General features: G+C 41.2%; 1 protein-coding gene across 2 annotated transcripts in view; it reads left to right on the top strand.

Moving 5' to 3' along the window:
- Positions 1 to 26004, top strand: part of AFTPH (aftiphilin) — a 267873-nt gene that overhangs the window by 187361 nt on the left and 54508 nt on the right. Inside the window, exons 7-9 of one of the 2 annotated variants that reach the window (XM_078649420.1) lie at positions 8118 to 8178; positions 9600 to 9683; positions 15640 to 15763. In XM_078649420.1, the coding sequence (XP_078505546.1) occupies positions 8118 to 8178; positions 9600 to 9683; positions 15640 to 15763 (269 nt within the window). The remainder of the gene's footprint in view (positions 1 to 8117; positions 8179 to 9599; positions 9684 to 15639; positions 15764 to 26004) is intronic. The other variant, XM_078649421.1, reaches the window with a different exon arrangement.

The raw sequence follows: 26004 nt of genomic DNA, 5'->3' as shown, positions 1-26004 counted from the left end.
AAAAGGTAAACTGTTCCAAAGCCTAGCCGCATTCAGGGAAAAAGAGCGACCTCCTGATCTAGCCCGTTTGACCTTAGGCACAGCAGCATGTAAAGCATTGGTAGACCGTAGCTGTCTGCCAGGAAGGTAGGGGGTGATTAGGGGGCGACTGATCACTGGACCAGTTTCCCAGAAAGACCGGTGGGCGACACAGAGAGATTTGAAGCTGATCCTGTCCTTCACCGGGAGCCAGTGCAGTCTTGTTAGTCCAGGTTTCACAGATGTCCTGCGAGGGATTTGAAGCAGGGTCCGAGCCGCACAGTTTTGAATCACCTGTAGCTTCTTTAGAGTGAAATCTGGGGCTCCGAGATAAAGCGCATTTCCAAAATCCAACCTGGAAAGAATCAGTCCCTGAACAACAATTTGTCTCGCCTCGAATGGTAACAAAGGCAGAATCTTCCTCAACATTCTAATGAGGCCAAAACAGGTGGCAGATAGTACAACAGCCTGATGGTCAAACGTCAAGGACTTGTCCAACCAAACACCCTAGCTCTTGATGGCATCCTTAGGGACTGGAGGAGTGCCCAAGCAAGCTGGCCAGATCAGGTCGATCGCAGATGGAGACGAGTGGCCCAACAGCATGACCTCTGTCTTGTCCCCATTAAGTTTGAGACAAGACAGGGTCATCCAGCTGCTGACCTCACTCAAGCATCCCACCAGATCCACTGTACCCACAGGGTCTTCAGCCCGCGCCAGAGAGACCACCAGCTGGGTATCGTCCGCATAGGTCACGATCTTAATACCATATGGACGGACGATCCCAGCCAGCGGCCTCATATAGACATTAAACAACGTCTGGCTGAGTGAAGAACTCTGCGGAACTCCACAATCCAAGGGCCTGCTGGTAGAGGTGGTGGTTCCCTCAAAGACCTGAAAATATCTATTGGTTAAGAATGAACGAATCCACTCCCAACGCTCCTCCTTGAATCCCAATGTCCCGGAGGCGCTGCAGTAAGATAATATGGTTTACAGTGTCAAAAGCGGCACTTAGATCGAGGAGGATGACTGCCACCGATCCTCCCCGATCCAAGATGCCCCTTGTTTCCTCCAGGACCGCCAATAATGCCGACTCCGTCCCATGCTTGGGGCGGAAGCCGGTTTGCGAGGGATCAAGGAGACTGTTCTTCTCCAGAAAATTGGTCAGGAGGCTGTTGATATATTTTTCCAGTAGCTTACTGGCCCAAGGGAGCAGGGAGATTGGACGGTAATTGCTAAGGTTGTTGGTATTCAGATTGGGCTTCTTAACAAGTGCCTTTACCCTAGCCTCTTTCCACTTGGATGGAACTGTGTTGGTGGAGATTGAGGCATTGAGTACCTTCAGCATAACCGGGAGGATGGTTTGACTAACGGTCCTTAAGAAGCTCGGAGGGGCGGGGTCGCTGGGAGAGCCCGATTTTACCTGGGTCATTAGGGTAGCTAATAGGTCCGCGTGCAGAAAAGGAAAGTTCTCCAGCACTGGTGACATGTTATCTGTCACACCATGCTTGGAATGCCCAGAAATGGCTACTGGGGTATCTGGTTGGGAGATTGGAAAGGCAGAGTATATAAGATCTATTTTATTTAAAAAGTAGTCCGCCAGCTCATTACAACGGACTTGTAAATTATCACTGTTTATAGGGGGCTGGGGGAGGACAGTAAGACTTTTTACTATCCTGTATATTTCCTTAGGATTGGACCTAGCATCGGTGATCTTTTGCGTATAATGCCGAGATTGAGCTTTCTTAATCTCCAGTTTATAGTCCCTGATGGAGTTTCTATATACAGCTTTATCTAGGTCTGTATAGTCCAGACGCCATTTCCTCTCCAGCCTTTTGCACTTACGTTTAATCTCCCTAAGCTCTGCAGTATACCAGGGGGCTGAGATCCCAGATCTTTTGGCTCATGTTGTCTTTACTGGGAGAATGGTGTCCAGTGACTGGGTTATCCAATTATTAAAGGTATCGTTGGCTGCCGTGGGATCTGTCGTGATAAGAGGTATTGTAGCTTGAAGTTCATGATCCCACTCATCTATTGACAGTTTGGGCCAATTTCGGGCTTCCCGTAGTCCTGCCAGGAGAACAGGCAATTTATGGATATACCAAGTTAACGGGACAAGTCGATGATCTATCCACGGAAGTACAATAGGGGGCTCTATCACTAGACCCGGGCAGTTGCTAAACACAGGGTCCAGCAAGTGTCCTTTCACATGTGTAGGTGAGGAGACGAGTTGGGTCAGCTGTAATGCGGATAGACCAGCGATTAGTTCTTGGGCAGCGTGAACGTTGATGTCTTCAAAATGCATGTTTAAATCGCCCAGCAGCGTAAAGTTAGCTGAAGTGGTGGCAAGATCTGCAACTTCTGAGGGCGCTGAGTCTAACAACTGTCTAACCGAGCCAGGGGGGCGGTAGACCAATACTCCGGAAAAATTTAAGTTTGGTGACAGTTCCAGACTAAACGACATGCTTTCACAGTCCAGAACAGAGGTGGAAATGCATCGGCAGGTATAACTGTCTTTAAACACTATAGCCAAGCCTCCTCCCTTCCCCGATATACGGTCTGTCCTGGCTATTTGATAGCCCTGTGGTAATGCTTGAACGAGGTCAGGCACAGAAGACGGGGTTAACCATGTCTCCGTAAAAAAGACTGCATCCGGATTGTGCTCTTCGAGCAATAGGGATATTTCTGTTTGGTGCTTGGGCAGGGATCTACAGTTTAGAAGAAGCATCTTAAAAGAGTGCTGGTGTTCATTAGACTTAGTGCCTTTTGGGTGAAGATGGCAGTGTTGACAATAAAAGGGCAGATTTAAAGGGTGATACAGATGGTCACATTTTCCCTTTGCCAAAGGTCGCAAACTGAGCAACTCATTGAGATTATATCTTGTGTGAGGGCCGTAAAAATGGACAGGGGTCGTGGCCTCTGGCCCCGTCCGGTCGCGGACGGGTGCAGACGGGCTTGCCTTTGGCGCGCCTTTGACGCGCCCGCTGCGCGGACGGGATGACAACATCCCTTTATACAGGTTAGAGGCGGGTGGGAGGCGACCAACAGCTCGAGCGCCAACCCTGATTCCCCCCAATATGGCCTCCTAAAGCCCTGCCTCCCACAGCGTCAGCGCTGACTCTGCTGCGCTGGGAGCGGGGACGAGTGCAGAAGAAATCCCTGGTCTGGTCTGTCATGCTATTGCTGATGTTTGTTTCTTTCTTAATAAAAAATGTTTACACAAAAATCAAATGTCTTATTGAAATGTTCTGTTGATTTATATAGCGTACTAATTACCAAAGATGGTATCCAGGAGCTTGTTGGATGTATTGAAAGACCTCACTACAGGTCAAATTGCCTAACTGCGAGCAGAAAGTGAATTATGGTTTCAGTCCACTACTTTTTGAAAAAGAACCTTGTATTTCCCAGTCTGTGGAATTATCCAGTAATTCCAGTTTTTTTGTTTTGTCGGTGTGATTTTACAAGCTCTAATCAAATAATTAAATTGGCTGATGCTTTTAACCATTGTCTTACATTGGACTGCACTCTTCCACTGGATAACCCACACTGAAATTCATCTATCTAGACTATGATTGCTACCCCTTTCGGTCTTGCTTACTAGCTTCCATTCATGCCTCTATGTCTTGCTCTATTCCTTTTATTCCTCAGTAGTCCGAAGTGCCGACCTGCGACTGGCGCATGTTTCCTAGCAAATTATAGAAATGAATATATAAATATCAAATTAGATTTATGGGGAACTAGAAGTGGCCAGGCGCATGCAATTTCTCAACAAAGGCAAAATATTTGAGGCCTAGAATATTATTTGCAGTTAGGAGAAACTGCGCCATATGCGTTACCACAATCTAAAAATGAGAAAACTACACTGCTGCTTTGTGATTGAGTGCCTTGTCAAGCCATGAGGAAGGGAGACATGTCTTACTTGAAGGAATAATGGTATATAAAGGTTTCAGAATCAAGAAATATATTGGTGAGTGATCTCTTCATTTATGATTGAAATAACATGTCTCTGCTCTGGAAAACAATATCAGAAGAACATTTGGGGCCAAAACATTTATTAAAGAATTGAGAGAGCTCTACTGGAGACGCTACTTCATTGCGGCCTGCCGTGAAAAAGATGTTTTAGTTACAAGAAATTCGATTGCATTTAGATGCAGCATAAATATTAAAGCTCCGTTTGGACTAGCTCATTGGCATCGTCTGAATTTTTTTTTTATTGAAATAAGTATAGATGCTTCAGCCACTTCATTTTTTCAGCCCTATGTTGTGTTTGACCAATCAAAAAATTAGTTTTGATTGTTTATACAGATACTTCTGATTTAGGTTTAGCTAATTTTTTTATTAAAAATAAATAAATATTGTCAACCGTTTCTCGTTCATCCATTGTTTAACATTTGTGCTGTGATGGTCATTGGTGCAGTGCATAACCAGATTAGTAGTAAGATTAGCACATGGTACACCGAATACACATATTCTGATCTTTACTTTATATGGTGCCATACTTCTATATCTTAATGAGCAGGGGAAGGCCATCTAATATACAATGCTGAAACTGTTGCATTTAGTGAGAGATTACTGGTCCCAAGGTGCACGTTGACCCAGGTCTAACACTTTGGAGGAATAAGTGCAATTGGAAAAGCTACAGTTGTCAAAGGAATAGTGTCCAGTATCTTACTCATTCCTGTTACTCTGTAGAGATTCCCACACTCTATCCCTCAGACTGACAAAAGATGAGATAAGGTATGTCCTAATTCACCATATTCACGTGTTCATGTATAATTAGGGATTAAAACCAAATAAAAAGATTTAGGCTGAATATCATTTTAAACAAATCTTCTCGTATACCGAACAAAAACATCTCGCAAAAAGAGCTTTCGATGAGCCTGTCGAGCATAAGTAGTTGCTGGTGAGTGTGCATCCCTTTTATAAAGCATACAAGCCTGGGTGGGTGATGGTTTTGCCTCCTTTTTTAACAAATCCGGCTCTTATGTCTACTTAAATCTACAGACTTGTGGAGGTTGAACCAAGTTGCTCTTAAAAGTTGTGTGCGCGTGTGTTTGTATGTGTTGTTTCTTTCCTCATTCTAGTTTCTGAAATGGGTAGTTAGACTTTTTAACTGTTATACGAATTAATAACTAATAATGAAAAAGAAACAATTTAGACTGAGACAGCAGCACCTAGAGTCCAATTCATCTACACCCATTGAGCCTCTGCTCTCTTAGCAGTATATAACATGAAGGAGCAGGGTGGATGTCTTTCTGTTACAGTAGAGAGATCTAGATGGTCAGCCCTAGCTTGTGTTGGTAACAGGTGATTTTCTAGATACACACCCCTGTGTGAAAGAGGGTGAGACTTTCTTAGGCAGTGGCATTAGCAAACCAAGCTAAGGTCTTGCAAAACACTGAGCTACTTTAAAACAGGACTCAGAAATGGCCTTGACTTAACTGAAAGGGAGCTAAATGTTAAAAAGTCTGCATGCTTTATGCAATACAAAAAGAATGTCTGGCCACAGTAAGTTCTGCACCACCTTGGACACTGCACCCTCCTTGCTAAGCATCATGGTGAACTTCCTGGTCTCCAGAGGGTTGCATTAGACATGACCGCAGGGCTAGAAGGTAGGTGGATTTCAAATATGTGTATTTGAAAAGACCTACATGCGGCACAGCTGAAAATCGATATACCTAAGATTTTAATTCTATTTACAATTTATTAATAGATGTCAACATTTAATCATGTCCGTAACTCCTAGACTGTGTACTTTGTATACAATGTGATAGTGGTCTTATCACCTTAGACCAGCAACTATAGTTTCAGCAAAGTTCTGAGCCACTTAGTCTTTGTCGTACCGGTGATTGCCTTGTTATTTCTAAATGTCTGCACCATTTTAGAAATGGAGGACTTCTTACTAGTAGAGAGTTAGGCTCCTTGCACTGGACATGATTGGAGTCTGCATCAGCGTTATGGGACAAACAGTGTTATGAATCAAAACAACTGGCGCCCTGCCTGGCAGTTGCTTTTACTCATACATTCCAATCCACAACCATTCTTCACTCGGTCACCTAAACTCTGTACACTGTTAAGACATGTTCAACCTAAAATATACCTTAGACACCCACAGTCTTCCCCTGCACATCCTTGATGATGATCACCCACCCTCACAATTCCCATGCATCCTCACCAATGCCCTGCATGCCTTCGTTCAAGAGCCATACCCAACTCTTTCTCACCAATACCTTTGCTCGTCCAAACCTAATATCCGGTTTACCTAAACCCAACACTCTGCTCTCACTCAACCATACTCTGCTCCCTTCATTACTATCTACCCTACACCTGCCGCCACCCTACTCACCCGCAGCAGTACTATTCTTGCTCATGAATAATCTGGGTTCCAGGACCTGTTAATTCTTACCAATATCCCGCACCTTCTTATCAATATCTTGATGCCCTCACCAGTAACTTTTTGTCCTCGCCAATACCCTGTTTATACCCACCAATGCCTTTCTCACCATTGCCAAGACTGACCTCATCAGTACCCTGCCCGACCTCACCAGTACCATGCAGCCCCTCACCAAAACCAATATCAGTTATGTAGGCAAGATTATTTTCAGATGAATGTTTCAACAAACTACCTTACATATTATTATAATCTCATCTGGCCTTTTAACCTACAGATACCCGCAATGAATTTTCATATGCTTGGTTTAAACGGTATGGGAAGTGAGCAAACGACTAATATTATAATATTATAAAATATCTTTTCAGTATTACCATTGCAGACAAAAAAACTTAAAAGCAACAGGATAATTTGCAAGATCAGTAGTATTGAATGTAATCAAGTTTATACACCATACCCTGATGTGGTTATTGAATAGTTAACTTAGAATGTGCTTTCCTCTAAAAGCATTCAAAATCTAGACAGGCATCACTGCATGTCATCAGTTACTTCAGGTAAACAGTGCTATGCCTAACTAAAACTGTGCCCACCCTGCTCATATGCAGTGCACACCAGCAATCATGTTCTGCGTTTATCCAGACGTGTTTACTTGCCATCCAATATTTCCTGCCCCTGTGGTTCCCAAATTCATTCTGCACACACTCAATCATGCTCTACCCGTACATAAGCGATGAAAGGAGCAATGCAAGGATCAAACAGCAATACACATCAATAGAAGCGGTGATCTGAGAATGACAATGCATCTGCCTCAGTCAGTACTAAAGTATATGAAAAACAAAGCACCACAGCAAACCCACTCAGTTCATGGCGCCTGGGTCTCCAGATCTACAGCTAATTTCCAACCTTGCACCATATTACAGTGGTTGAGGCCAACACTTTGGGTGTTTTCGCGATTAAGTGGATGATTTTCCTGGGGAAAAATAGAATTTTAGCTTTATATAGTATTGCTGTATACACCATCTATATCTTTTGTAAGCCTTTCAATGATTAGCAAGTGGTACTGATAACTGACTTGTTGAAATGTTATGGAGTTTCCAACCAGTTTCATGGTGGAGTACAAGGATGCAGTTTCTTCATTTAGAGCAGCAATATTTGTTTTCTCTTGATTCAAAGCCAGTTAGCCTTTATCTATTTTTGGTTATCTTAGCAACGTGTGTGGCTGTTTTTTTCGTTTAGTTTGAGAGTTTCCTGAAATGAGCTTGAATAGCTGAATGTCGTATGTTTATTTGTGAAGTAAGAGAGCTCCTTGCAGGGATTTCATATATTCATACGCATACAGAATTTATTGTAGTCATTGTTTAAATAAACAGTCTCTACCTAAAAAGGCTGGTGTGAGGCTACTTTCCACTTCCTTCTTCGTACAACAGTTGTAAATGTAAAGGCAGTTGGCAGGGAGTTTGGATTATCCTGATCATTGAAGCATACGTAAGGTGACAGAAACAAAATATTGCAAATATTTCCTGCTCCGCTTGATTACACTGTGGGAAAATTAGATTGCGGATTTACATGTAGCAATGTTCTTAAAATTCAAAGATGTCGTTTCTAATTTATAGTTTCTGCGCTCTTCTGTTAAGATTTGAATTGCAGATGGTGGCACATTTTAGGAGTTATAATTGTACCTGACCAAGTATTTCCATTTTCTCTCCTCTAGGAATCTCTTCCACCTGTCCAGTTTGACTGGAGTACCAGTGGCCTTACTAACCCTTTAGATGGTATGTTTCTTCATTTAGCCTGTAGCTCCAGAACTATGAAAACTTTCAAGTTCGGACAAACTCTCTTCTGACTTTTATTTTCTTAAACTTAATTACTGCCTATTTTACTGTTCATGTTTTAAATAGTACTATGTCAATATTATTTTAAATGAACGTTCAGATTGTACATATTATCAGAACATAGATTTCTGGTGATAACTATGAAAAACAACTATTTCGAAATTTCAACAAAGAGCTTTGGAATTTTTACATTGCATCTGTAGGTGGACCTAAGGCTGTGTATTTTGCTTCATAGTTACTGTGTTTGTTCACAAAGCGGCCAAAATCAAATCGCCAAAATGTTATATGTTACTGCCATCAAAGCAATTATGTACTCAAGATTATTTCCACACATTACCTTATATATTAATATAGCCCTCTCTATAATTACCTCTGGCATTTTCACCTATGGATAACCGCAAACATTTTGCATATGACCGGTTTAAACAATATGGGAAACGGGCAAATGACTAATACTATAAAATATATTTTCAGTATTGTTGTCTCGGCCAAAAAAATAAAAGTAAAATAAAACAACAAGATAATTTACTAATCTAATTAATATTGATTATAAGCAAGTTAATAGACTGTAGGCTCTGCTGTGGTTATTGAACAGTTGATATGGCATATGCTTATCTATAAAGCGTTCAAAATCAGATATCACTGCATGTCATCAGTTGCCTCCAGTACTGTTTTTCATTTACATAATAACTATGCACATGATAATGTGACAAAGGGAAGGGAAGCCTGGATAGAATTTCGGTTTTCTTATGTCTGGTGATTTATTTCCTTGTTTTTATACTATAAGTAACCTCCTTCATTGTATTTTCCTTCTAATTCCTGTTTGCATATTAAAGGGAACAGTCCAGCTTGACATTTCACATTGTGAGCACAGGGAAGCATAGCTCAAAAAATCATTAAAATTGCAGTTATTATAAATTAATTTTAAGCCTGAAACAATCAAAACTTTTTCCATTGATTTTACTGCACGATTGACCATCTAGTGCGATTCACACAAAACGATATCATTGTGCTTTTCTGTGAACAGTATTGTTTCCCTTTAACAATGCAAGGGGTGTTTATCTTTTCTTTTTCTGGTACTCCATTTGTTTATTAATAAATACATGTTCCTGTGTATAATCAGTAATGTTAAATTGCTGACTTGTACATGAGAATATGTATAGTTGGCTATTAAATTAGCACTGTTTTGGGAGGTTGGAAACTTGTACCATGACCATCATGTTGTTGTTTTTTCTTTCATTGTTTTATTTACTAATGGTAACTTGCATGTTTAAATATGTCTTGCCCCCTTTCACTTGTATGTGCCTCCCTTGACTTACCTTCTTTATGGCTGCCTACCAACATGGTCACTGAATTTCAAGCTAGTGGAGGTTCCACTCTCCTGAACCTTGATTTCTTTGGGCCCGTGGATGACAGTAGCTCTAGCAGCACCACCACAATCCCAGGTCAGCAGAGTGTTCGAACCACAACTGCACTTGTCTGGCAGCTTTCCGAAAAGGTTGATCTCATGTGACTTTCCTATAAACAAGTAATTTCCTTTTATTACATTATCTTTTGTACATGGTGACTTTCCTAATACAGAGGAAAATTAAATGGTTTGACTAGCTTGGGTTACTGTTAATATAGGACAGCAACGAATTGGAGTTGTAGAACTTAAATGCCATAATGGGCCCTTTTAAGTGACAGATAATATCAAAGTATAATATTTTCTAATAATCCAGAGTGATGTGAAAATTGTGTTTTTATTTTTAATAATCATTTGTTCGTTGTAAAAGCTACTGTTGAAAAGAAAGAAAAAAGTTTCACTTTCTATTCCTATGTGGCAATACCAGAAACTGGGAAAGCAATGCCCTCAGTCACTGAATTGCAGTTGAGTTAGAGAAATGTGCACACTTTTACATCCCCACCTCCCTTCCTCCACAGTAACGGTCATTCTTTATTCGTCTTATAAGGGTTTGTTGTGAAGGATTCAGATAGATGTATGCAAAAAGAACAACTGATGGGCGGGATGCAGAACAATGTCATACATTCACCCCAGTACAGAGATCTGGGCCTAAATCCATAGTATTTTGCTCACCATGCCATTCCAGTTTGGACCCAGCCATATGCAAATCAGTCTTGACCCTGCTCCCAATGGGAACAGTCCAGCCCGAAATGCCAGGCCAGGTCCTTCCTGAACTGGAAACAGGCATCCTAGGACCTGTTTCAGATAGATGTATGCACAACCCCATGCCTGACTCCCATACATGTCTAACAGTGCTATGTCTCAGCTCACAGGAATCTGATACAAAATGGCACTGTGAGTGTTGATTTGAGCTCACTCTATTTGCTCAGTTCCTTTATGGAAACCAGATATTTTTTCCTTTTATCAGAATTATTCGCTTTGTTGCTGCACTGCCTCTTGCACAGTATACCATCTATATATAGCATGTGGTCTTGTAGATAGTGTTTTCGGGGCCCTGATCGTTATCCGTTTTAAGTGGACTGACTCACCCATGCACTAATTCATTGTGATTCGGCAAAGAAGCATACTGTTACACTCTTATCCTTGATTGCTGAGCTTCATTGCTTCGCTGCTAAGGAGCCCGTCTGTAGCCATTTATTGCTCTTCCAGGCCAATGTTAAATTCCTCTAGTTGGGAGACAAAACTCTAGCATGGGTGCAGATACTGCCACTTTACGTTTTGACAGATTCCCTTCCGGTGTTTATGCACACTAGATCACGTACTATCCGTTGTTTTCTACCTATCAAAATGAAGCATCCAAGTAGGCTCTTGACGATCCTATTTAAGAGTGATGAGGCCCATCGAATTTCAGAAGGAGGAGGTTTTTCTGTTCTAGGAGCTAAGGACAGACATAATTTAAATGGGGTCCTTCACAGGTACTGTTACTTCAAGAACCCAGTCTGTTTTGAACATCCGTGTTTTAACTCTTCTGGCCTGTAAGCTTTTTGAATAAATGAATAACTGAAGTGAATATTCATATAGTACTTCACAAGGAGCAACCCTCCTCTTTGTGATTTACACATAACTAGTCATATTTCTTCATCTGTCTACCTTAGAAAGAATTAGTTTGATATGATTAACATTTTTAGGTAGAGCCTGGGCAGCGCTTGCGCTACCCTGCGAGGCATGCTGTATTAGAGTATCCAATTAAAGCTCCGCCCACTCTCCGCCCATATTTTTCATTCGCTTGTGTCTTTCTCCTTTGTAAATGCTGGCTTCTGATTCGGTAATCGGCGTGTTAGTCCCTCCTTAATACCGCCTTGTCTTCATTTGTAACCTCCCATGAGGGCTGGCCCTTTTACTTCTGTTCTTGCACGTCTGTGCTATTTAGTCTCTAAACGCTATTTCTTTAGTGAGTTTTCTCCTAATGCAGGCACGACGTGCTCTGCAGCAACATTCAGTGCGACATGCGCTCTTTCACTTTCCAAGTAGCCGGGACAATTGCAGCTGCTTCTTTGCCGTGCCATAGGTCTTGCATTTAGGAGAGTTTCAGCTATTGGCATTGTAAATGACAATAGCTTAAACTCTCGCAAATGCGGGACCTATTGCTTTACAAATATTTTTAATGTTTGGGTTGTTTCCAAGCGCCCCATGCCGTGCTTGAACTTCTTGTAGGCCACGACTTTTTCTTTAGACGTGGCTCATCTAAAGAAAGGGGCGTGGCCTCTATTAAGTGCAAGTGCGGCATGCGGCGCTTCTAAACAAACAATATTTGCAATTCAATAGGTCACGCATTAGCGAGAATTTAAGCTATTGACATTTACAGTGCCAATAGCTCAAAGTCTCGTAAATGCGAGACCTATGTCATTGCAAATGCCTATTTGAAACATCATTTAGTTCTTTGTCAGACTAAGGAACACTGGCATGGCAGTAAAAACAGACCCTAATTTCAAATCCCTCCTCCTGAATTTGATCAATCCTATTTTTTAAGAGACTCTGATCTTTTGAGATTAGTGGCTTTAACCAAATCTGTTTATGAATCTTCAATATTTTGATCCTATACTTCAATTTGAGAGCTTTATGCACCTTGGACATCAAGTTTAAACTGAAAGACTGACTGCTGTTGGTTTTCACAATAAATAGCATCACAGTGGCAGCAAACAGATGATCTGATAAACCACTATTTGTTTATGCAGTCAGTTTAAAGATTGTGAGTTGCAACAATTTGCTTGGGAAGGAAGGTTTACAAATTTCTCTGAGGATACATTGTTCAAAGTCCCTCCTGTTTCTTGAAAGGTTTTTTTAACGAAATTGTTCTTGCTTCATTTTTTAAATCGTCCTTTGGACTCTAAAAGTACCTTACATAATTTTGCCTGTGAGAAAAGTTCTTGAAACTGCCTGGATTGTACGAATTACTTCCAGGCCTCAGACAGATCTGTTATTGCGGGTCACCCATTCACAAATCTATGTTCATTCTAATACAGTAGATGACTTTCGGGCAGCATATTCAAAACAGCCACCTGGACCACACCTTATACTTTCTGTAAGCACTGTATGCAGGATATCACTGTAATAGGTGGTTTACATTTGTCAAACCATGCTGCGAGAAATTCTAGTATCACTATCATGTCTGCTGTCTTTGTCATTTAGGCTTTTAAATGTCATGTTCTCATTAAAGTGGAAAGAAGGGGCTGGGATGTTGGAGTAATACATATCTTAACACAATGACTCTTGTGACTATACTAAAACATTGGTATGGGAGGATAAGTAAGGAAACAGATAGTGGAAGCTGGTGAGAGGGGATCCAAATAAGTTTTGTACTATAAACTCTGCATAGGTTGTGCAGTACTGCGTGTGCCCTTAGGACGTTCCATTAGTCTGGAGGAAAGAGGGCTGTAGGCCTAACAGAACAAGAACCAGTTTGGTGAGTAAATTGTACATTTTAATAGTAGTTTACTTATTAAATGACTTTATTATATCTTACTTTATTATTAAGTACTTTATTGTATTTTGAGGACAATGTTATTCTTAGAAAATCAAACCTTAAAAGTTTACCGATTTGGCTAGATCATATCTGCGAACACTAGAAAACCATTGTATTTGTAGCCAATTGGAATCCTGTTTTATTCAAGTTTCATTTCTGCAAGTCACAAAGCTGTAGAGCAGGTAGATCATTATGAAGGATATAAGCAAAGTTCAAGATGTATTCCTAAGCCTATTCGTGTAGGGTGCATTACAAGGTGTAATCAGTGTCTGTTCAAAATATTGCAAATTTATACAGGCCATGATCACTTTAGTGTTCGTGTTCAGTGGGTTAATAAACAGACCTCGGGCCATATATACGACCCTTCTTTGCCGCCGCAAACGGGAGAACCTCCCGTGAGCGGACTCAAAAAAGGGTATTAGCATGTACAAATGCTATTTTGCGAGTCACTGACTCGCAAAATAGCATTCGCAACTCTCGCTATTAGGAAGGGGCGTCTCTTCCTAATAGCGAGTCAACATGCTATGTACTAGTGTTTTGTGTTTTCCTTTAAGGAAAACGGGATGCATTAAAAAAAAATAACTGCTTTATTGAAACAGAAGTCCCAGATATGGTGGTCTGCTGAGCCCAGCAGGCAACCATCCCTAGGAGGGCCTTTCATTCCCAATGGGCTTTCAAATTGCGAGAGGCTCATTAATATTCATAAGCCTCGCAATTCGCGACCCCATTGGGAATCGCAAACAGTGTACAGCACACTGTTGTACATGCAAAATAGCGCCTCGCAAATTGCGAGTCGCAAATGACGCGCAATTTGCGATGCGCTATTTTGCATCATGTACATCTGGCGCCTAGATTTTTAGGGATTTGTGAATACATATTTTATGTTCCAATGTAACAGTGCCAGGTTTAGAAAAGGCTGTGTTGCTTTCTTTTAGTTTTCTTTTCTCAACTCTTGAAGAGTTTCTGGCTTGTTTGTGGGAAAGTCATATGGTTGTTCAAGTTTGCTGTGTTCATGGGTGTTTTCACACTTTAGCAGATTTCGAGCTTGCTTTACAGTTGGGTGTCTATCCTCGCTCTTTCTATATTAAGGTGCTGTTTGAGTATCAATATAATTTTCTTTTACTATTGAAATCTACTACTGTGTGTAATTAACCGTAATACATTTAACTCTGCTGTAATAGAAATAGTATTATCCAAATTTAACTATGCACATCGTATGAATCGAAATTGACCCAAACTCCTTTACACTCCAGCACCGTTAAATGTTCCAAAACCAGTCTTAGTCTGTTACCTTATGTATCTTGACCCATAAGACTTGTAGGGATGTGGGTAAGTGATTAGGTGCTGTCATACCTAACGACACTAATAAAATACCAACATTGAACAAGAGCAGTAGCATATTTAACATTTTAATACAGTTTATTGCAGCACAATATAATTTAAGACTGTGACTTTTTCAATCTGTGTACTTTTTATATGAGTACGACATTGATAAAATAAATACACATGCATTTTAAATTATGTTTAAAATGTATATCTTAATTGCAAATCAAATGCTTTTATCGAATATGCTTTATAGACTCTTTGCTTTTGGAGGCGGGTATTTTCTGAACCTTTTGCTGTTGCTTGTTGCTTACTTCTGTAAACATCGGTGGCAATGTTTAAAAACTAGGGCAATTCTCAATAAATGCAGTTTACAGAGTAGTTGAATTGGTCCTTGCAGGATGTTATTAAGACCAGTCCTATCCACTATTCTAAGATCAACACATAGATGAATTGGTGACCTGATATTCTACCCTTTTTGCCCCATAACGGTCATGCTTGTTTTTTTTTATCCATTCATGTTGGCACCACGTTTGCTAGATTTGTATGATTGCCATAAATTGTACATTGAGATTACATGTCAATGTTTTAACACATACAGGTGGCTCCTGGTAGCCTATCCTACTAAACGTTACTACAATACATTTTAATCTGACATTCCTATATCGTAAAATTTCAAAATGCTTCCATTTCATAATAAAACATTTTAATTTCATAGTGTATGTCAATTGAGTTTTATATTTTCACTGGACCTTATTAATGAACCCCTTGACTGCCCGATTGACATATATCTATAGGTCATAAAGTGTAGCCCTCTTTATGTAGAAAGTCTCTGCGAGCACTAGTCTTTCTATGTTTGTACAAGACTTGCACAAACATTGGATACATTATTTGGAACAGGACTGCACAGATACCCTGGCAGTCAATGTGTTAGTGATTCATCATTTACTGTAGGGGTAACCTCTCTGCATATAGTGGTGCTTTGAAACGTTACACTCACCTTTGAGACCCCCACTTTTATATTGAACCACAATTTTAAATTAACCAGATGTTTACAAAAGAAAGCCTTTAGCATTTTAGCTGCATGGAGTGAATCTGATGTTAACGAAATTACATCCTGCCATCACTGACTTTCATTTTATACTATAAGGTGTGGATCCTGAGCTGTACGAGTTGACCACTTCAAAGATGGAAAGCTCCAACACAAGCAACAAAGTGACCGATGCATTTGCGAAACTCATGTCCACAGTAGAGAAGACAAGCACATCTACAAGGTAAATCATCATAACTAGAATTTAGAACTAAAGAGTGTGTACCTTATCACCACAAAGAAGTAATTTTAGTTATGGTCAATCCAGTTGTCTGAAGTGTTCCTCCTTCGTGGCTCACACTGCTGCATTCTTCCAGACATAGTCTACTGCTGTTAAAATGTAAAAGAAAGCTACCAGGCTTCAGTGGGATCCTGAATTGCCTTTTTTTTTTAACTTCTACAAATATTTACTTCCCTCTCACAGACTCTCCTTGCCCTCCTTATCCAAACAATTGCTTTTTTACCCCACCTGTGAAATCTGCTTTCTCTTCTCCTCAGATGGCCATCACATGCACTTATTGACCAGCATAGCCTTGCCCCATTGCTGCGTTTTCTAAAGCAAACACCGCATTCTCAGTTGTTTGAACTTTTGGACTGTTCACGGTTTGAGCCTTTATTGGCTTCAGTGCTAATGCCCTGATGTAGAATGGGGAAGGCTAATGCGGGAATTATTGTGCGATTATTGAACACGCCCAATTGTTAGACTTCTAAAGCTATTGACATCTGCAAAGAGGAAAGGCCATTTATTCTGTTATGACTCCAACAGCATTCACTAAAAGTGTTAGGCCTTGCTCGGAAAGTAGCTGTCATAAGAGGTCACTGTGAAGTGAGATCAGCTTGGAAAACTTTTCTAACAGACAGCCTTGAACCTTTAGTTCCCATTTTCCCGTTTCCATTTCACTAGCAGGAGCTTGGTGCGTTCTAATACAACCAATGATGGTTTATTTCTCACCCCCAACTCAATCTAGCTGGCTCACCTCAAATAAATATTTCATAGTATTAAAGCAGCAAACTTAAGGACTTAACAGGTCTTTAAAGGTCCCTACCCGAGATATAGGCCTGAGCTTCATGCAAGGTCCTGTAACAATTGAAAGGGACTTTAAAAAACGATTTTGACAGAGGTGAATTGGTTATAATATTTTTAACTTTATACACAACAGATATCTAGGAGTCAAAAAAGAAAGAAGAAGAGAACTCTATTCAAAGAAAACCAATGACATGACAAATGTTAGTTTGTAGTGGGTGGGAACCACGAAATCTATTAAGTCTGATAGAATTAAGTCTAATATACGTGGTCATGTAGATCTGGGAAAGAAAAACCTCAAGGGTAGGTGAAATATTCCCATCAGTTGCCGATCTGTTCCGCCATTTTTTACATCATGTGGGTTCTCCTTACCCAGGAGACCGGACTTTCACAGTCGAGAGGAAATAGTGGGGACTGTGGGAACCCTGTCACTCAAATACCAGTAAATTGGTGGTACAGATAAAAATAAGTGTAACTAGGCAACTGAAAAGCAGTGCAAAAAGTGTAAGTGGCGATAAGATAAAATTGGATAAAGCTGAGTAGAAGTATCATTTTTAATGTTTTCTCTCAGCTTCTCTAAGTCTAAAATGAAGTGAAATAGAAACAGATTTAACAAAATATCTGTTCAGCAATTAATGGTCGACACGTTTCTGCATAAGTGGATAATGTACCACTGCATTCGTCAGGACCTAGATGTTGCTACTGCTGTAGAATAAGTGAAAAAAAGTAAAAAAGGGTATTCTATCACCTGCATTTCAGGATGAATATTCCACCAAACTCCTATTGTAACGTCATGTCAAAGGTAAAACAATCAAAAGAGACAAAAAGAATTTTTAGAAACATTTCATAATACATTCATATGTAATGTATATGTCATTTCTGAAGTTTATCAGATCATCTTCAAATACATATTAGTATATCCACTCACCCAATGTTTGTGGAAGTGGCGCCTCACCCCACCTGGCTGCAGCTCAGGTAATGAGGAGCACCGCTCTGTTTAAGAAATTAGTAATACATATAAACATTTGTTTACTCATTAGGGTCCTGACAGTTTAGTCAGAAAAAATATACTCTGTAGATGGTATTACTAGCGAACCCTCTGTTCTCAAAGAAGAGACTGTAGGTTGTCAATTTTGTCACGAGGGTAACAAATTAGTAGTCTTCAGATCGACAGGCAGACATCAAAATTAAAATTAATCAGAATTGTTTTCGGGTAATATCACGCATATATGTCAATTTCATGATCCCTTTATGTTTAAAGTCCCAAACAAACATACGTGATTGGTGATTCGAACGGGAGCAAGCGGGTTGGTGTTTATATCCAAACACTCAAAGGATTAAATGACTAAAGATGCCGGCGTCGTTAGTGTGAGTATAAGAGCCACAACATCACAAAAGCTAACAGAGTAAAGCAAAAGTGGCTATAGCGGTTTCACTCCAAACAGAGCCTCTCTGGGTTGGAATAGTTGGAGTCACCGACTCCGTTCGTGTTGATAACAGAGCCACAAATGCATAGTAATTTCCAAAGTAAAGCAAAGAGCTGCTTCGCTCCTTACCTCTCCTTCGGTGTCTCCCGGCGTTCCTCTGCGCTATCTGGGGAGGCACCAAACGTCTCCAGGGAGCCTATTTTGTTGGATTCACCTTTCCGCACATGTGACCTCACCTCAGGGTTGTGGGAAATGTAGTGCAATGTAACGTATACCGTAATGAGGACAGATTAAAACATTCCTCTGTTTATTCGATATCAAAGTTACCAATCCTGTTAGATTTAATGAGAGGGTGGCATCATTATGCTATATGATACATGATATAGTAAAAAATGAAAAATAAAAATAACGAGTGTCTCTAAGGTGGACAGATGATAGGCACCACCCTTCGGCATACATGACAAACCTAAGAGTTATGGGACTAGTAGTGCAAAGCCCCAGATGTCATAGGATGGACATTTTGGGCTGTCCAATATCAGATTTATCAATCCAAACAGGTTTCTTAACAATGAGTGGACACTATCACTTTACTGTATGCTACTTAATATCCATACAATGACGCAACACCGGAACGGAGGTAGATAGGACAACCTCAAAGGGTGTAAAAGTACACAGGTCCAAAAACTTATACTAGAACAATAATAATGGGCTATAATGACATCCAAGGTATCGGCTCGTTTAAGCCTCCTTTGTCGGTATTTAATTTATAAACCCATTTTTGTTCTCTCTTGAATAGAAATTTGCTTACATCAGGGCAATGGTCTGGAATCGTGGGTTGTTCCAGTACCGTCCAAGTGAAATCATTAGGACCATGGCCAGATTCCAAGAAGTGTGATGTTAGGCGAGTTGCTTGTTTGCGACAGCGCACAGTGCTTTTTTTCTTGTAGTCATGCCTACGTACCTTTTAAGGCAAGGGCATGTGATAAGATAGATGATGTTTTCACTATTACAATTTGTGAACTTTGGCTGCTGCCATGGTCTACTTGTCCCGATATCTACAGTAGTGGATTTGGAAGTTTGAGGACAAACGGAACAAGGGCCACAAGGATGATGACCTTCTTCCGGGGGAAGACCCCACAATGTTCCAACTTGCTTTGTGATTTTGTTCTTTGGTCTTGTATGTACAAGTTGGTCTTTTATATTCTGCCCTCTTTTAAATGCAAAAAGTGGCATGGGCAAGGTATCACCCCCAGTATTCAAAATGGACCAGTGTCTTTTAACAATCCTCTGAACCTGATTGGACTTAGTATGAAAAGTATTTACAAATGTTATCCTCTCTGTTTTCTCTTTGGGTACAGCCAGTTCAAGAAGGGCGTCGCGGTTGTTATTGGACGCTCTTTTCTTGGACTGGCGTATGATCTTATTGGGATACTTCTTCTCTCGCAGTTGTTCAGTCAATTTAGCGGAATGGACCTCGAAAGCCTCTTTGGTAGAACAATTTCTCTGGACCCCTAGTTTTGAGTCTTTAAACCAGCCCTTGGACCCTCATTTCAAGATGGTGTTTATTACTATAATATTTTTAAAACATTAAACTAATTGACAGAGTATTTTAAATTAAACAGGAAGTACAGAAGAAAGCCAGGCATTGGAATGCTAGATAGGAAGGCCTATTCCAGCCATTATTGGCCTTCTACCACAGCGGTAGTCCTAAAGCACTGTTTGTGGCCTCTTGCTGCTCCATTGTCTTCAGGAAAGCGGTCAGTCCACATTCCAGTATTCTAATAAGGTTTAGACTTTCTCTGTGAATTAGGATTCTGTGCTCAACAAGCAAAATGAACTCAAATTATGCATCTCTCCAATCAAGATCACTTACATTGTAGACAAGTATGAAATATGTGACTGTTCCCTTAAGTAACTTTTCAACTTCTCACACTTTAGCTGTGTCAAGATGCTGTTTGGGCAACGAAGCACACTGACTCACTTATGTCAAACTATTCTATCCTCTGACATATGTCAAACTATTCTATCCGCTGAGCCGTTTTCATGAAGAGTAAGTGCTTTTCACAGCAAAGTCATATTTCATTATAGCCCACTGCCAAGGACTATGCCAGTTGTTAAATGCATATAATGAGGGAGAGGGCCTTTAATAACCGGTATAGACCGAGGCAGAAGGTCTGTAAGGCTATTAGAACATTCCACCACTAAGGGTAGAATGTTCTAAATTTAAAATGGAGAAAAATGAAAACAAAATTTACAATGATGGAGATCCGGGCTTATACCAGCCACTATAAGCCTGGACCTACCCCATTGTATTCAGTGGAGCTCTCAAAATTCCAGTGTGCTAATATTCTTAAAATACATTATGTTATACTTTAGCTCAATGCATTTCAGCTAAGTGTCTCAGAGGTCATCATAACTGTTGAAGACCCCTGCCAACTGTTGGCGCAACACATTTACCAATTGTGGTTCCCAAACAGATTAGAGAACTGTATGAGAAGAAGTTTGTGTGTGTATGCTCTATTTGCATTGTGCACACCTTTCCAAAAGGCAGTGGAGTGCAATACCAGGCCCATGGCAAGCATACAGTCAACACTTAATAGGAGAGGTAGCTGGAATCTGGGAGCAGGAGTGTACTATTACTGCATTGTGATATAGTGTTCTTCAACTCTTTCCTGAATCCTGATGGATATGGGAATGTTTTTTCCAGATTCTGGGTCCATAGATGTAAGGGGTTATTGCTTTCTTTTTTATAAAGATATCTTGGCTGCGGTGTGCCGAGATCCACCAGAGACATTGAGATTGTCTGACAAGATAGGCTGGTCCTGATGGCTTTGTAAATGATACAGCTGGTTTTGAAGATAGTGCTTAGCGTCAAGGAGATCCAATAGAACTCCATGGCATTCTGCTACACAGCAATTGTTGCTCTTGATTTACTTCAAAGCCCTGTGCATTTCCCATAAGATGATAGGAGGAAATGGTCCTACTATTATTTCATTGATGGTCCAGCCCTATCGAGCAAAAAGGATGTTGCACTCTGATGGGCTACACCTGCCCGTCGTTTCCAGAATTAAAAAGGCCAGAAGCAGCGGGCGGCTATTTTCGTACAATGCCGCCTAATTATGGAACTCCCTCCCTCTTTATCTACGAAAGGAACACAATCATATGGCCTTTCGTAAGCTGCTGAAAACATGGCTTTTGTCCGAAGTGACTCTTGAGGCTTTTGATTTTCCGCTCCAGCGCTGGGATGCCTTCAGTTAGCTACACGCTCTATAAGTGCTGTTTCATTCATTCATTCATTCATAGCGTTGAGTTACAGTGGTTTCCTTTTACATGTATACTACATAGGTGAGATATTTCAAACTTTGTAGCCTCTCTTGAACTTTCAGTCTACTTGGTTGATACATTTTTCACAGACACCTTTATTTTAAACACATTATGGCCTGGGCAGAAATGTTTTAACTCCCAGAGAAAAAGGCCCGGCTTTCTCTTGACCAATAATATACCTTTCTAGCGTACTTTTCAGTATCTGACTTCTGAAAAGATGGACAATTATCGGAAAATGTTACTTTAAAAGCCAAGCAAAAAATAATTCTTACTACCTATTATTCTAAATTGCTTCTGAAATACCAACAGTGCATGGCAAAAGGGTCCAACAGCCTGTATCTCATTTAGTTCCAGTAGCACACCTGTTGAATTTTCGACCATGGTTTACAAAAAAGAAATCTGCCACCTCTCAAAGCCTTCTCCCAGAAGGAAAAATTCAGTGTGCTCACCCTAGCCAAGGTCTTGTCTACCCTCGACCCTGGATGATGGTGTTGGACCTGTAGGATGCCTATTTCCATATTCCTGTCCTGCCTGCCGAATAGCGCTTCCTGTGTTTCGTGGTGGGAGAGGAGAATTTTCAGTTGGGTGTGTTCTCCTTTGGTCTCACTAGTGCTCCTGGGGTGTTCACAAAAGGGATGGTGGTGGTGGCAGCTCCTCTTCGGAGGTCAAGGTTCGAAGTGTTACCTTACCTCAACAACTGGCTGTTGAAGGCGGTATCACACCAGGCAGTTGTCAACCACCTCCAGACTATGGCGAGCCTTCTGTCATTTTTGAGTTCACTATCAATGTGTCAAAGTCACAGACTGTCTTCTTCTATGCCATTCTGCACACAAATCTGTTTAGTGCCTTTCCCCCAAGAAAGAGATTCCAGGACATTCAGGCTATAATTCTGATTTTTCTGCCTCAGTCCTGAATTTTATTTTAGTGAGGTCGACTCTGAGGCTGCTGGGATTGATGGTCTTCTGCTGGTCAAGCACTCCAGGTGTCATATACAGGGTCTGCAGTAGAAACTGAAGTCCCAGTGGGCCCAACTTCAAGCGGACCTCTCTGACCATGTTCCGATTTAGGAGGAGACTGTGAAAGGTCTGCAGGGCTGGCTACTGGACTGCAATTTGGTCCGCAGCAGACCCCTTTCCCTTCTCCACCCCGAGCTGGCAGTGGTGACTGATGCCTCGTATCTGGGTTGGGGTTGTAATTTCGGAGAGGTGAAGATTAGAGTCTCCGGCAGGGTCCTGGCTGCAAGTAAACGTTCTGGAGCTGTGGGCAATCCGTTTGGTGCTGAAAACCTTCCTGCAGTTCATCAAGGGGAGACTGGCACAGGTGCTGACATACAACACCTCCACTATGTGGTACTGCTACAAACAGGGTGGGTGGAGGCCTTGCAAATGGGGAGAAACTTGGCTCGATCTATTTGCCCCTGCTGAGAAGGCGCAATTTAAGCACTTCACGTTGGAGTTTGCAAAGTGTCCGTTGCTCTGAGATGTAGTCTGCCTCAAGTGGAACTCTGGACTCCTGTATGCCTCTCGGCCGATACCACTCATTCCCCACAAGGCTCTCAATAAGATCTTGACAGACCGGGCCCAAGACATCCTAGTGGCTCCAGATTGGGCATGGAGAGTATGGTATCCAGGACTCCAGGGCTTGAGCTTATGTGTTCTGTTCAGGCTGCGCCTCCGAGACTACCTGCTGTCGCAGTAACACGGTAGGGTTCTGTACCCGTGCCTTCGCAATCTCCATTTATACGCTTGAAGATTAAACAGCCGCAGCTCAAAACCTTCGACCTTCCTCCAAATGTCGTTGGTGTCATCTTGGCAGCCAGGTGTCCCTCTACAAAAACTGTATACACAAACTTGTGGTTTGGTGAACCATTCACCAGATTGACCACCTCCAGGCCATACTTTCTAATGTTTTGTTATTTGTTGTGTCTCTTGCCTTGAGCACAGTTAAAGGTTATCTTTCAGCTCTCTCTGCCTTCTTACGGTAGCGAGATCAGCCCTTTTTGTTCAAATACTTTTTTCAAAGGTCTGTAACAAATGTTTCCACCTTCTCCTTCTGTAATACCCCAATAGCACCTTACTCTGGTCCTAACTTATCTGTTGTGTACTCCATTCGAGGCGCTTTACAGATGTCTGTTACAGCTCATTACTGCCATCACCTCGGGACAACAGGTGACTGAGCTTCAGGCTCTGTTACTCCGCATTACACCACCTTCTTCTCAGATAAACTGTTTCTGTGGGCACAGGCATTCTTCCTGTCGAAAGTTGTGATGTTGCTTCACACCGTTCAGACCATCATCCTGCCAGCTTTCTATGCTCCATCTCGCCCCTCTAAGGAGGAGGAGAAACTCTAGCGCTTGGACCCCAAGAGAGCGCTGAGCTTTCTCCATTGATTGTGCCAAACAACAGCTCTTGGTGCTGTTTTCTGGAGTGAAAAAATGCAAGACAGTGCATAAGAAAACCATTCCCTGCTGGGTCATGGTCTGCATAAAGATCTGCTACGCATTGGCTAAAAAGCAGCCTTCTATGTTTATTCTACCTGAGTCAATGCTGCTACCACTGTGTTGGCATACAGAATACCTGTCCTTCAGTTGGCTTCGTGGACTTCCTTACTCCCATTCACAAAGCATTATTGCCTGGACAGTCTGGTTTGCTGGGATGGCCATTTCGCCCTCTCGGTCCTTCAGGACGTTCTTGTTTGAGTCCATTCAGAGACCCACCTCCAAATAGATGTTGCTTTGGTATCTATTCAGAAGGTAAGGAACCTGCGGCTAGAAGTCTCTACTAGAAGAGCAAGTTACTTAATTTCGGTAACACTGTTTCTCGTAGAGATAGCAAGTCCCTCATTGACCCTCCCTGTTCTGTTAATAAGATCCTAAGTCTAGGAATCTGCACACACTTTATCAGTCAGTCAGTCAATACCACTTTATTCGATTAATAAAAATCATAAAAGGATACTATAAAATTCATCCATGATTACAATTTTATAAAACTCCTATATACAAAACAACTTTCTTTCAAAAACATACAATTTCCTTATAATATAATATAATAAATAGCCTCTAAAATTCATAATTCAATCATTCCTGTGTTTCTTAATTTCTTAATCCGAACGGCCAATACAGAAAAATTTGAAATATAAAAGATGTTCCGTGGATTATCCAGTAATTGTAGATACAGTAAGGCTGGTTTAACCTGTAATAATCCTTTATCTTTTAACAATGGGATAATGTACTTCTTTCGAGCATCAGTGCAAAATGTACAGAAAAATGTAAAGTGCGTGGTGTCCTGGATTGAATAACAATTACAGGAGCAGACAGCAGCGTCCTCTGGTTTACACCACCCTACAAAATTCCCCAAAATAAAGTGAATCTGGTTAAAACGAAATGTTGTTAATAACCAACGATGGAATGGTTTTGAGACGATTTTTAAGTAGGGCTGAATACATAGGGTTGCTACTGATAAATAATGTGCCCTAACCAGAGTTTTTTTTAGTTCCACTGCCTCTCGTTCCTGTTCTCTATATTTCAGGAAGTTGGTTTTAACCCACTTTACATCTGCTTTAACTATTCCCTCAGGTGCAAAGAAGATCTCAGGTCGTCCCAGTATCGTAAACATTCCTTTAATATAAGTCAGCCACTGTATCTCATTAGCTCTCTCTAAGTTCGCACAGTCCTTTAAAATCTTATGGTTAAGTGATAACTCTGGATTCAACCATGTTTTAATCCAGCAGGTTAGGGGGGCCAATCTCATTAAATAAGAAACATAACCCATCCCCAGCTCCTGTTGGACTGCAAATGTTGCGGTGGATTGGGGGAGGGATAAGAGTGAACGAAAAAAATTATTTTCCGCCTTCTGAATACATTCCATTTGTTTATAGCCCCAAATTGCGGCACCATATGTCGCGATTGCTAGGCATTTTGCCTTGTAAATAGAAAGAACGGCTTCACGCGGTTTACCACCTAAGCGCTGTGCAAAACTAAGTAAGGCTGAGGAAGATCTTCTAACAGCATTTACTTTAGCCACGGATTGTGCAGCCCAGGAACCCATATCATCAAATAAGACCCCCAGATAAGTAAAGGCCTTCCCCTTGTGATCTTTACCCCATTGCAATAAAGCGATCTAATGTTATTCTTATGCACATCCAAAGACATGACCTGTGACTTGTCAATGTTCACCACCAGGTCCAGGGAATTCATAAATTCCCCAAATGAGTTCACTAATTTTTGAAGTTCTAGCGGTGTTCGTGCCAGTAATACTGCATCATCCGCGTATAGGAGTACCGGGATGGTGATATTTCCTATACGCGGGATGTCCGGGGTAGCTTTAACCAGGGTTTTATCTATGGAGTTTATATATAGGGTAAAGAGGAGAGGGGCCAGGATACATCCTTGACGAACCCCTCTGCCCGATTTGAACCCTCTAGTGCAGTTACCCTCCTGCGTCATCCTAATAGAAGCGTACAGATCCCTGTGCAGGTCAGCCAAGAAATATACCAGGCATGGATCAATACCCAGATCCAGCAGGATATTCCACAGCCTTGACCTGTTCACCAGGTCAAAGGCTGTGGATAAATCCATGAAGCCTAGATAAATTGATCCTTTCAATGCTACAGTGTATTTATTTACTAGCAGATGTAGATTAAGACACTGGT

This window comes from Lissotriton helveticus, chromosome 6, assembly GCF_964261635.1.
Source record: "Lissotriton helveticus chromosome 6, aLisHel1.1, whole genome shotgun sequence".
Lineage (NCBI taxonomy): Eukaryota > Metazoa > Chordata > Amphibia > Caudata > Salamandridae > Lissotriton > Lissotriton helveticus.
Note: the sequence above shows the minus strand (reverse complement) of the source record. Positions and strands in the feature narration are given on the sequence as shown.